This window comes from Mesoplodon mirus (assembly GCF_964341445.2).
Source record: "Mesoplodon mirus genome assembly, chromosome: 5".
Lineage (NCBI taxonomy): Eukaryota > Metazoa > Chordata > Mammalia > Artiodactyla > Ziphiidae > Mesoplodon > Mesoplodon mirus.
This window is the reverse complement of record NC_138980.1, coordinates 56,576,918-56,589,488: the sequence shown is the minus strand read 5'-3', so window position 1 is coordinate 56,589,488 and position 12,571 is coordinate 56,576,918. Positions and strand designations below refer to the sequence as shown.

General features: G+C 41.3%; 1 protein-coding gene across 8 annotated transcripts in view; it reads right to left on the bottom strand.

Moving 5' to 3' along the window:
• The window catches only part of SLC36A3 (solute carrier family 36 member 3), a 56,698-nt gene that overhangs the window by 11,585 nt on the left and 32,542 nt on the right, over positions 1–12,571 (bottom strand). For 6 of the 8 annotated variants that reach the window (XM_082620892.1, XM_082620894.1, XM_082620893.1 and 3 more), the window contains 5 exons: positions 11,535–11,625; positions 9,025–9,113; positions 6,122–6,217; positions 2,229–2,313; positions 1,076–1,294 (listed from right to left, as the gene is read on the bottom strand). In XM_082620892.1, the coding sequence (XP_082477018.1) occupies positions 1,076–1,294; positions 2,229–2,313; positions 6,122–6,217; positions 9,025–9,113; positions 11,535–11,621 (576 nt within the window). In that variant the 5' untranslated portion in view covers positions 11,622–11,625. Of the gene's footprint in view, positions 1–1,075; positions 1,295–2,228; positions 2,314–2,861; positions 3,287–6,121; positions 6,218–9,024; positions 9,114–11,534; positions 11,626–12,571 lie in introns of those variants that run through there. The other 2 variants (XM_082620898.1, XM_082620897.1) reach the window with 2 other exon arrangements.

The window sequence follows — 12,571 nt, the reverse complement described above, 5'->3', positions numbered from 1 at the left end:
TTATCCTGGATTACCTGGGTAGATTCAACATAATCACAAGGGACTTAAAAAGTGGAAGAGAGAATCAGAAGAGAGAACCAGAGAGATGGCAGCATGAGAAAGACTTGGCCTGACATTGCTGGTTTTGAAGAGGGAAGTGGGCCATGAGCCAAGAAATGAAGCTTCTAGAAGCCAGAAAAAGCAAAGAAACAGGTTCTCCCCACAAGCCTCCAGAAAGAAATGCAGTCCTGGTTTTAAAGAGGGAAGTGGGCCATGAGCCAAGGCATGAAGCTTCTAGAAGCCAGAAAAAGCAAAGAAACAGATTCTCCCCACAAGCCTCCACAAAGAAATGCAATCCTGCCCAGTGAGACCTCCAGAACTCTGAGATAATTTTGTGTTGTTTTAAGTCACCAGATTTATGGTAATTTGTCGTAGCAGCAGCAGGAAACTAATACAACCCCAGAGACTTTCAAAGAAATGAAACTATAATGGTGAAATTTCAGGGCCTGTAATGATAGCAAAGCATGGGCTTGGGAGGCAAAATGACTGTAATTAGTGGAAAGATTACTTTCTGTTTATCAGTTTTCTTGTCTGTGGACTGAGGATAAAGTAGTATTACTTCCAAAATAGCATCATTGTGAAGATTTAATGAGTTAATCTATGTAAAGAACTTGGCACAAAGTAAATCGAATTCCTTTATCATCCATGTATCCCTTGTCAACCTATCACTGCTACAATTTTGGTTGGTTATTTGATTGAGATTTATTACCCCAAGTGATTGTAACCTCCATGAAAGCAGACACCCCATCAATTTTACTTACTACTGAATCCCCACCCCTTGCACAATGCCTGGGTCATAGAAGCTATCAATGACTATTTGTTGAATGACCCATTGTCCAGTGTGACGATAATGATGATGGTGACTAGCTTTTATAGCTTGTCGGGCAGGTGTTCACGGACATCACTTTGGCAGGGGCTGCTCAGAGCAGGAAGTCACCTTCCTCACTCTCATCTGCCCATGACACCAGTGACCCTCCCCAAGGGTCTCAGAAGCCCTGGACATTGACCCCCTTCTGTGATGGTTTTGGGCACAGACCTGCACGATATACTCAAAGATCAGAGCCATGTTCCCCAGGGTGGTGATACTGGCCAGTGTTGAGAAGACGGACAGCACCCTGAGGTTCTGGATAAACACCAGCAGGATCAGAAAGGGCAGGATTGTCAGCATGTAGAAACGAATGTCCAGGGTGGAGGTCAGCACCAGGATCTTCCTGGGTTGGCAGGTGTTGGAGGTCACGTAGGCTTCTTCCACCATCTGATGTGGAGCACAAGGAAGGGCAGTGTAGTTAGAGGTAACACATTAACACAGGATGCCATTAAGTTTCAATTTCAGATAATTAACACATAACATTTTAGTAAAAGTATGTCCCAAATATTACATAAGGACATACCTGTAGTAAAAAAAAAATTATGCTGCTTATCTGAAATTCCAATTTAACTGGGTGTCATATATTTTTATTTGCCAAATCTGGTAACCCTAAACCATAGTACCCATGACTGTGACAACCAGAAACCCTTAGAATCATCAAATCTCAAGCCTGAAGGGTCCTTTTGTCATCTAGCCAAAGCTCTTCTTCCGTACCAAATGGTTTTCTTTCAATCATCCAGAGAATAGGAATTGATTACACAGGAATATCTTCTTGAACTTTAGATAGCCTTAAAAGTTAGAAAGTTCTGAATATTGAGCAAAATCTGTCTGTTTGAATATTCCTTCTATAATGCCTGTCATAGCTCTGGCTGTTTGAGTGCACGAAAACAAGTATGCTTTCTTTATTCCATGAAACCAAGAAAGAATGTTATGGTTGATTTATAATGCCTGTTAGGAATGCAGTGAGGGCAATGTTGCAACTTGTTTGCCTTAATTTAAGTCTTCTACATGACAACCTTGAGCTGCCTAAAGAAAAGCTCACCAACACTTTTCAGGCTAAAAATTCTCAATTATTTCTGATTGGACAGGATTGCAAGCCTCTCTTTCCATCCTGGTTACACTCCTCAGATGTTGCTTCGGCTTCCCTGTGATCCATTTAAAGAGTGATTCCCAGTACTGAAAGAACTCCCAAGTGTAGTCTGACTAGGGAGTAGAAATGAAGCCCTCTCTTCCCAAGATCCAAAAACTATAATTTTGCTAATGCAACCCTAGCAGCAGGAGGTCTGCTTTCCCCCACTCTGCCCAAAAGGGGCCTCTTTACCTGTTGTAAATTGTCTGCCATAAACATAAAATAAACACTGCAGAAGCCCAACTGGGTGATGATTAATAAAAAGCTGACAGTGTACCTGAGAAGGAAAACAAGAGGCAGACAGAGGGAGAAACAAATTATTTTTAAATGCATTTTTTGAGACAATTATTTCTTTTATTATTTCTAGTATTTCCTCATTTTTTAATCTTGAAAAATTTGAAGTCCACAGTAAAAGTTGAAAGACTAGTGTAATTAACATCCATATACAGTTTAACTACACTGATTGCTAAAGTTTAGCCCTAACTGCATTAAATATGTATGCATGAATGTGTTTATCCATACACACACACACACACACACACACATGCATTTTTTCAGAACTACTTGAAAATTGCAGATATTATAACACGTCAACCCTAAAGACCATAACATAGTCCTCCCTTAGGACTATGATGTCCAGAAAATCAACTTCAGTATACTCAGATATATAGTCTATATTTTAAATAACCCAATTCTCTCCAAAGTATCTTTTATAGCTGTTTAAAAAAATTTTTTGATTCAGGATCTAATCATGCTTCATATGTGGCATTCGGCTATGTTTGTTTAGCATTTTTTTTCAGGTAGAGCTGCCCTGTACATATCCACCTTTTTTGTTTCCCGTGACATTGGCTTTTTGGGAAGAGTCTAAGCCATCTGTCTTGTAGAATGTCCCGCATCGTGGACTTACTTGACTGTTTCCTCGTGATTCAGAGAAGCAAGCACACACGTAGGTGATACTCTATACTTGTGTTTCATCACATTGGGAGGCACAGGATGTCCACTGTGATGGCGAATGCTCGGCCTCTCTATTGAAAGTGTACATTTCCTACTTTGCAACCTGGAGGTAAAAACTTTGAGATGCCACAAATAGCCTATCCTCCTCAACCCAAGGGTTTTAACATTCATTGATGATCCTTGCTGAATCAGTTATTTCACTGGTGGTTGCAAGGTGGTGATTTTCTAGTTCTGTCATTTTATCTAAGTTTATTAGCTAATGTCTAAGAAAGATATATTCTCCTTTCCTCTTTTGTTATCACAGTAAATTCACATTAATTATTCTCTATTTAATATATTAAACTCTGTTATTGTCATTATTCTTTTGGATTCTTAAATTGTCCCATATTTGGAGATGCATTTATTTACTTTAATAAATTTATTTATTTTACTTATTTATTTTTCGCTGCGTTGGGTCTTCCTTGCTGTAAGCAGGCTTTCTCTAGTTGCGGTGCACAGGCTTCTCATTGCGGTGGCTTCTCTTGTTGTGGAGCATGGGCTCTAGGCACATGGGCTCAGTAGTTGTGGTGCATGGGCTTAGTTGCTCCGTGGCATGTGGGATCCTTCCAGACCAGGGCTCGAACCCATGTCCCCTGCATTGGCAGGTGGATTCTTAATCACTGCACCACCAGGGAAGCCCTGCATTTATTTTTTAAGAGAACAAAAATATGTTCCTCTACTTAGGTTCTAAGGTTTAGATCCATGTTTTTCAAGACTGGGTTGTAGTAACCATTGCATCAGAATCATCTGAGGTTTATGGTAAGAATACAGAGTCCTGGCTCTCATAACAGCCTACTGAGTCAGAAGCTTGGCAGTGTCATATGAGACTTCAGAATAGAGATGTTTTTTCTCTTTACTGTTGAGATTTTCAAACATACATGAAAACAATGATAATAATTCAATGACTCCTCGTGTGCTCATCCCAGGTTCAACAATTAACTTTTTGCCAATCCTCTTCCATCTATTCCTTCACCCCCACTGAACACAAGCTTATTTTGTTGGTGTATCTGAAGCGAACTGGAGATGTCAAGTCATTCCACCTGTAAATAATTCAGTATGCAGCTTTAATGGACAAGAATTTAAATAAAATATAACCATCATGTCCTTAATCGCCCCTTACAAAACTAACACTAATTTCTTATATCACTTAATAGTCCATCCATAGTCAGATTTTTCCAATTTTTTCAAAAATGTCTATTTCACAGTTGGTTTCTAAACAAGTCTATTCATTGCATTTTGTAATTAAGTCTCAAGTTTTTTTGTTTTTTTGTTGTTTTTTTTTTGCGGTACATGGGCCTCTCACTGCTGTGGCCTCTCCCGTTGCGGAGCACAGGCTCCGGACGCGCAGGCTCAGCAGCCATGGATCACAGGACCAGCCACTCCATGGCATGTGGGATCTTCCTGGACCGGGGCACAAACCCATGTCCCCTGCATTGGCAGGCGGACTCTCAACCACTGCACCACCAGGGAAGCTCCAAGTCTCAAGTTTTTTAATCTGCTATATTCCCCTTGCCTTATTTATTTTTTCCCTTGCAACTTTAATTTTTTTGGTTGGTGCTGAAGATACCAGAAAATTGCCCTGTAGTATGTTTCACTTTCTAGATTCAGATGATGAATTCATAATGTCATTTATCTTGTTCTTCTATCCCCTGTGTTTCCTGTAAACTGATATTAGATCTAGTGGTTTGATAAGACTGAGGTTCTTCATTTATCTTTCTGGCAAGGGTACTTCAGAGGTGGTTCTCTGTACTCCCTACTGTATCCTATTATAAGACACACCATGTCCAGTTGTCCCATGTCTAGACATGAGTCGATGACTACATGGGGTCAGGTGATGTCAGTCTATTCCTCCTTTATAGTTTTCCAATGACCTTTCACAATGAGCATCAATTGATGACTGTTGCTTATGTGGAATAGGTAATTTTTAATCAAACTCCCCAGGTATTTCTTAGCATACTAAAAATTACAAATCATTTGTTTAAATAAAATAGTTTCCCAATTCTTTCTCAGCTGCTGGGCCTCCAGAGAAATGGCACAGTATAGTGGATGAGAGCTGAATGTTCTGGATTTCAGTTGTTGCTCTGATCCCTGGGTAACCTGAGCAGCCTTATTGTTCTATATGGTCTTCATTTTCCTCCACTTGAATAGGCATGGATATAGTGATCTCCAAGGAGCCTTCCTGCCTGAAAGTTTTATTCAGGATGTCATCAGAAGCTGATAAATCTTCGTGAGAAAGGATGGACAATTGCGAGATCTCCATGATTACTGCCCCGTGCCTTTCCTGTCTGAAAATCAGTGTGACTCCTGATTGGGAGATCAGTGACCTACTGACATTCCCAAGAGAGGAACTGCAGGAAGGATCTTGGCAGGTGAGGGACTAACTCCTGAGGGGCTCTGCTGGGAAACGCTACCATGTTAGGTGCTTGGTCAAAACTCTGCTTCACCAGTATCTATACCTGTGATCTTGGACACATTATTCTGTCTCTGTGAGCCTTTATCACCATATTTCCTCCCAATAAAGATACACCTGCCTACCTCACAAGGTCATTGAGATGATCAGAGGAGATCAGACAGAGAAGAGCATTCTGTACACCATAAACTTTTTATCCAGTGAGGGTTACAAACTAAATGTTCACCATTAGGGGAAGGATTAAATAAAACCACAGGATCCATCTATACTGGGGAACATCGTGAGCCTTACAAAATAATGAGGTCAATCTCTATGTCCCAATGTGGAAAGAAATTAATCATATTATTAGATGAAAGAGCAAATTTTCAAAAAATATTCCAATTAATATACAAGAAAATAAAAAACAATATATATATATAATATGCAAGAAAATACAAAACAAAATATATATTTCCATTTGTACACATATATACAGAGAAAAAGTACATGCAGAGAAAAAGTCTAGAGGAATGTTTACTAACTAGATATCAGTGATTACTTCTTGGGTGAAGAGTGGGATGGGGGATGGAGCTATCAGAGGAGATTCTCTATATTGTTCAATAATTTTAAACAAGAACATATTCATTTAAAACTTGTGTTACTAGAAATAAAGAAAGAACAGGCAGTGTTCTATAACTACTACCTTCCCCACAGTGAGTGGGTCCTCAGCCAGGCGTTTGGGCAGGTTTCAAGGCTGTACATCATGGCCTCTCCATAGTTCACAAAAGTTTTTTGCAGTCTAGGGAAAGGACAAGCAATGAATAACTTAAAACATTTTTTTTTAAAGTACAATGTACTTCTGAAGTGAGTAATTATTATATATTCATGTGTTAATATGGGACATTCTGGTAATTTTCTAGCAACAGTATTACTGAGATATTTTATAATGGTATACTTTTAAAAGTTTCAGAATTCTGCCTCTTTTTTGTAGTTGTCTTTTTTAACACTAATATTTAAGTGGATATTATTATTATTTAGGTAGACAGTAGCTGTGAATTGATTAGGTCTGCAAACAAGGGCAGAGAGGATACGAAAGTTGTGAGGTGTGCACACCGGGTTAGAGGGAGGAGAAGGGAGGGGGATGGGGTATGAGTATGGCCAAGACAGTGGTTCTGTCTTTTCTGGACTTACATTCCCTTCTTCCCACTGTTGAGGGTGTTGGAACATTTGGGATGCTTGCCCCGGACCAGACACCATGCAAAGGTAATCTTTAGCCTCCTGCCCAGTACCCCTGTAGGATGTGACACCCCAGTTCCAGCCTATCCCTCTTCCCTCATCCCTCCTTCCCTAGGCGGCCCTTCCTAAGGGACAGGAAGGCCCTGATGAGGACTGTCAACAGAGCAAGTGGGAGCAAGTTGCCCAGGTCCCTGGAGTTAATTGCATGACTCAGGGGAGTAGCTTGGAGAGGGAAAGGGCCCCAGACTTGTCAGGGACTAGGGTTTAAGTCCCAACACACCCCCTTAGATGGCTGGGAGACCTTGAGCAAGTCTCTTGATACTTCCAGGCTTCAGTGTTTTTACATGCAGTCTGGGTTTTGGGGAGGAGCCAGTAAGAGATGAATATGGTGATGCACTGAGAACACGGCATGATGCTTCTGTTTTTATTATTACTCAATGTGCTTGGCATATGAAATATAGACGAGGTCACATTGCATAAGACTGGCAAATACATTACTCTGAGGATTGCAAATTCAAAAGCAACGGGGATCAGAAAGGTATCAGTAATGTGGTGAGAAGGGCTGGATATGAGACAGAATAGGGGATAGTGGAGACAGTGTCCTAGGCTCTGGTACAGGTCTTGCTCCAAAAGGGGTTGATCAGGATGTGGCTCCAGCTGAATGATGAAGGAATGAAGCCGCAAAGGTGGCAGACTGGCAAGACTGGCAAGACTGGTGTCTGACTGGCAAGAAGGTACAGATTTTCTTTATGTGAAATCTTCAGGTTTTTAAATGCTGGTGAAAAACAAAAAACCAAGGGACTTCCCTGGTGGCACAGTGGTTAGGACTCTGCGCTCCCAAAGCAGGGGGCCTGGGTTCGATCCCTCATCGGGAAACTGGGTCCCACATGCATGCTGTAACTGGGAGTTCATGTGCCACAACTAAGGAGCCCATGAGACGCAACTGAGGAGCCCGCCTGCTGCAACTAAGACCCAGCACAGCCAAATAAATAAATAAATAATTTTAAAAACCCAGTAGAAGTCCTCCCAAATATATCTGAAAACCATTGTCAACTCTTAGGCCATGGGTCTATAACCTCTGTATTAGAGAAAAAAAAAAAGGAAAAACAAATAATCAAAAGCAAACATCAGGGAAAGGTTGTCACAAATGACAGAGATGTTGGAAACCTGCACGGTGATAAAATGGCCCTGGCAGGCTTGAGGGAAGAAAAAGATTTGCAGATAGGTTAAGGGGTAGAGTCAGACAGGTCTTAGAATACTGGCTCTGCCATTTCCTAGCTGTGTGACCTTCAGCAAGGCATTTAACTCACCTAAGCTTCAGTTTAATCATCTATAAAATGGGAAAAATAGTGTCTACCATAAAATTTTACTGTAAGGAGTAAATAAAAGAAGACTTGCAAAGCTCTTGCCATGTACCTGGCACAGTGTAAGTGTGCAATAAATTTAATTGCTGAATGAGTAAATGCTCTTAACAGTGTTTCGTGGGCTGGAAAGTACCACACAAGTTAGGTGTGATTAATATATACCCCAGATGCACCTATTTGGGTTATGATAATTTGAGTTTATGAGGAGCTTCATTTAATATCCCTACTTTGACTCATAAGGACCTTCTCCACATCTATGAGGACATATTTAGATTTGCCTGCCTTGGGAGAAGCTGAGCCCTGTGGACAGGAAGCCATAAGGCTATTGGCTGTAAAGAATTGCTAATCACCATGAATTGCTAGTTTATGAATATGAAATTCTCAGCATTGCTTATTTTCACTGCATTTGTCTTTTCCTTCTGGAATTCTGCTTTGCCTTACAGTTTTAAATATATAAACGGTGAGTGTTGTATGTATACTTTATTAGGGATTGAGGTGAACTATCCCTGTATTAGGGATATCTCTAATATCCCTGTGAGCTATTCATCTCATTGCTATGTTTTTTTTACTGTTACTAACTTGTCCCAAGAAGGGTTTACCTGGAAAAAATTCCCCTTCGAAGGTGTATGTATTGGAGTTGGGGGGAGATGGGGGTGGGGAGATTAAGAGGAAAAGAAAGACATCTTAAGTATCTCGCATATTCATGGATATGTATGAGCACATTTGCATCCTTTATCCCTTTTGATTTCTCTAGATAGGGATATTTGGGCTCAGAGAGTGCAGGAGCTTGGCAAAGTTGTCCAGCTAGTTAGCAGCAGAGTTGGGTCCAGACCTAGGAGTTCCCAGTTGGGATTTTAATCACTCCCTCCACTGCCTCTGCAGTATCTAGAGGAGCAGGGGTGGTGGCCTGGAGAGGGGGCCAGCTAATTGGGTCAGCCATCCAGGGAAACTTAGCACACCCTGAGATGGAACCTGGCACCAAGTGACAGAGAAGCAGGACTCTCACCTCTGACTTAGGTGATGAGCACAGTTCAACAGGATGACCATGCAGTGCACGGTGAGGATCCCGATGGCAAGCAGGCTGAAAGGACCGACCTGGAGGGGAAAGGAGATGTGGGCACAGGGAGCCACAGGTGGATTGCTCCCATACCTGGCCCTCTCCCTGCCTGGGTGCTAGAGTCCCTCTCATAATAGAGATTTGGGGATGAGAGCCCCTGCCTGAATGTCCTTGTGCCCCCAGATGCTCTGGCCTGAATGCCCTTCTTGGCATCACTGCAAAGTGGCTGCCCAACCTGTGCTACAATACTTCTAGTAACAGAGAGCTCACTACCTCCCAGGCAGCCCATGCCTTTCCTCATTGGCCTTTAGTTCCGCTTCTAGATCTCTCATTCCTTCTCACATCCCAGCCCTTACCTCCTCCAAGATGCTTGAAGACCAAGGTTCCTCTTAGGGATTGGCTTCCTTCCTTTAGTACAAAGTTATCAAAAGGGGCACTACTGATATTTTGGGCCAGCTAATTTTTTTTTGTTGCAGGGGGCTGTCCTATACATTGTGGGATATTTAGCAGCATCACTGGCTTCCACCCACTGCATTTCAGAAGCACTCCCTCCCCCTCCTCTCCAAGTTGTGGCAACCAAGAATGTCTCCAGACATTGTAAATGTCTTTGGGTGAGGGGGGTGCAAAATTACCCTCAGTTGAGAATCACTGCTCTCGTATGCGTACTTTCAATGTCCCTTTTATTTTTTTAACTAAAAATTGTATGTATTTAAGGTGAACAACATGATTTGATATACATACACAGAGAAATGATGACTAGAGTCAAGATAATGAACACGTCTCCTCCTCACATAGTCTCCACTTTTTTAATGTGTGATGATATTAAAAAGCAGGGCTCATTATTAATCATTATCTCCCAGATGTGATCACAACGGCACAGAGCGAAGAGGGACTCTCTCACCCTCTTTGTGCTGAACACCTGTGCCTTTATAGATGTGACCTGTGCTAACATCACAAAGAAATTTGAGATGAAAAGCACCACTAGATTGCACCAGGATGTAGCCTCCGTATAGCAGAGACTCTCTTGTCTTGTTTAAATCTATATTCCCAGGGCTTAAGAATAGTAGGTGCTCAATATATATTTCTCAAATGAATCATGATTACAGGTTCTGATGGGAGATGGAGGGTAAAGAAATCACCCAATAACTCTTAGGAACCAAAAATCAAAGGATAAAAGAGTTATCTTAAAAAGCAAAGACCACACTGGCAAAGAGAGTTTGGTTGAGGGCCATGTGGTAATAATGCTCTTCAGAAGTTCTAGAACCCTGAGAATTCTAAAGGGGTCTCAATGTGACTTTTTTAGACATGAGGGCCACTTTGCAGGCCTGGAGAGAAGGAGAAATTCGTTTCAACTAAATGGAAATAATCTATCTATTCAATTCCATGGACACAAATTGGGACTTCCAGTGTGCCAGTCTCTACAGCAGGTATTGTGGGGAGGTGTAAAGATGAATTAGAGAGTACCTGCCCTCAGAGCTTTCAGTGAGGAAGATAGGTATTTTTTAAAATAAGCACGTTTCATCTTTGTAAGTGCTGGAAGGATTCCAGGTTAGGTAGATAAAAGTTCTAGAAAAACACAAGGTGAAGGAATTTTAATAGGAAACAGTCAAATTTTACAGAGGAGGTGGAGTTCAAAAGACAGAAATAAGGGAGAAGGTAACAGCATAAGCAAGAAGACAGAGGTGGGAGGGCACAGGAAGTGTCAGGGGATTGGTAGAGAATTTGTTAACCTCATCTTCCAAGCCACTTTCTCACAATCAATCACAAACAGTAGTCACAAACTCAAATGCCTGGATGGGCCAGGCTGCTGATATAAATGAATGAAATAACAAGGATATAATCCTAGGGAGTTGGGAGAACTGTGGCAAAGTAGATTCTGCATCAGTATGTGAGTATGGTGAGTCTTTAAGAACAATGATGGGGAGGGGGAACTGGATGGAGGTGGTCAAAAGGTACAAACTTCCAGTTATGAGATAAAGGGTACTGGGGGTATATTGTACAACACAATGACTGTAGTTAACACTGCTATATGGTATATTTGAGAGTTGCAAAGAGAGTAGATCCTAAAAGTTTTCATCACAAGGAAAAAACATCTATTTTTGTAACTATATGGGGAGATGGATGTTAACTAAATTTATTGTGGCAATCATTTTGTAGTATATGTATGTCAAGTCATTATGCGGTACACCTTAAATTTATACAAAGCTGTATGTTGATTATATCTCAATAAAACTGGAAAAAAAAAAAAAAGAATGGCTTGTCTCCTCCAAGCATGCTCCATTTAGCTCTGGGTTGGCTCCAGTGGATTGATGCCAATAGGCTCATTTCCTATTCCAAAGGGTGCCCCCCTAAGCAATAGGCTTATTGCCCATTGATAAACAGTACTAAGGACTTAGGGACCCGCCAACCCTTTCTCCCAAATGGGTAGACCTGGTCCCCATTGCACAGGTCCATCTTACCAATAAGCCGGCATTTTTCATGGCCAGAGGAAGTCCCAGGAGCCCTGTGCCAATGTTGCATTTCAATAAGTGAATCAAGGTTTGCATAATCCTGTAGGGGGAGCATAAGGCAACAAAAGGGTATGTTAGAGGAGGGAAAGGAGACCCAACGCTCAGGCTTCTTTCAGCCTCTCCAGGCACCCTGTGGTGGGAAGACAAAACCAGATGAAGGGGACTCTGGTTTAACTCTCAGTTCCCAGGATCTGTTCTGGAACCTCTGATCAAGGGCTGGTGCTAGTTCAGGTGACTCAACAAATATTTAACACACACTAGGCTCTAAAGAAAAAGTTAATAACCATTGCTACTATTCTGGATAACTCCCTAGTACCAGTTTATTCATTAATGCATTCAACAATTTCTTTCATGATACATTCACTCAAAATTTATTGACACCTACTAGAAGTTTGGCATTTAGATAGACAATGGAAAAAATAATAAGAATTTTCTCAATTTACAGGTAATTATCAGTGCCCAGTCATTTATTAATTCATTCACTAGAAAAAAAAAGTCTGCCACCACATATAGAGTATTTATTGGTTCTAGTTCACTCTTTCATCCATTTACTCAACAATATTCACTGCAAACTTATTCCATGCTATGCGTTGGATACAATTTAATAACAGTTGCTAAATGTGCATATAGAACACTTACTATGTGCCTGGCAGGGTGCTAGTTACCAGGGTTCTAAATGTTCTCCACACCAGTGCTGGCAGCACCTGCTCAGGCACCACCAGTCCACTGGGGAGGGAGAATGTGGAACAGGATCATGAGAAGAGAATCAAAAAGGAATTGAAATGAAAAGTTGACTGCAAAGGACTGAACTGCGGTACGACCACTGGATTCTGAGTTCTAGCTCTGCCATTAACCGACTGTTTTTGGTCACTATTTTGGGAAGGCCCTTGGCTGCTTACATCTTCTGTTTATTCATCTTGACCTGCCTACCTCCCAAGGATATAATAAGAATCAGAAGAGGTAATGACATAATGAATCTTGGAATT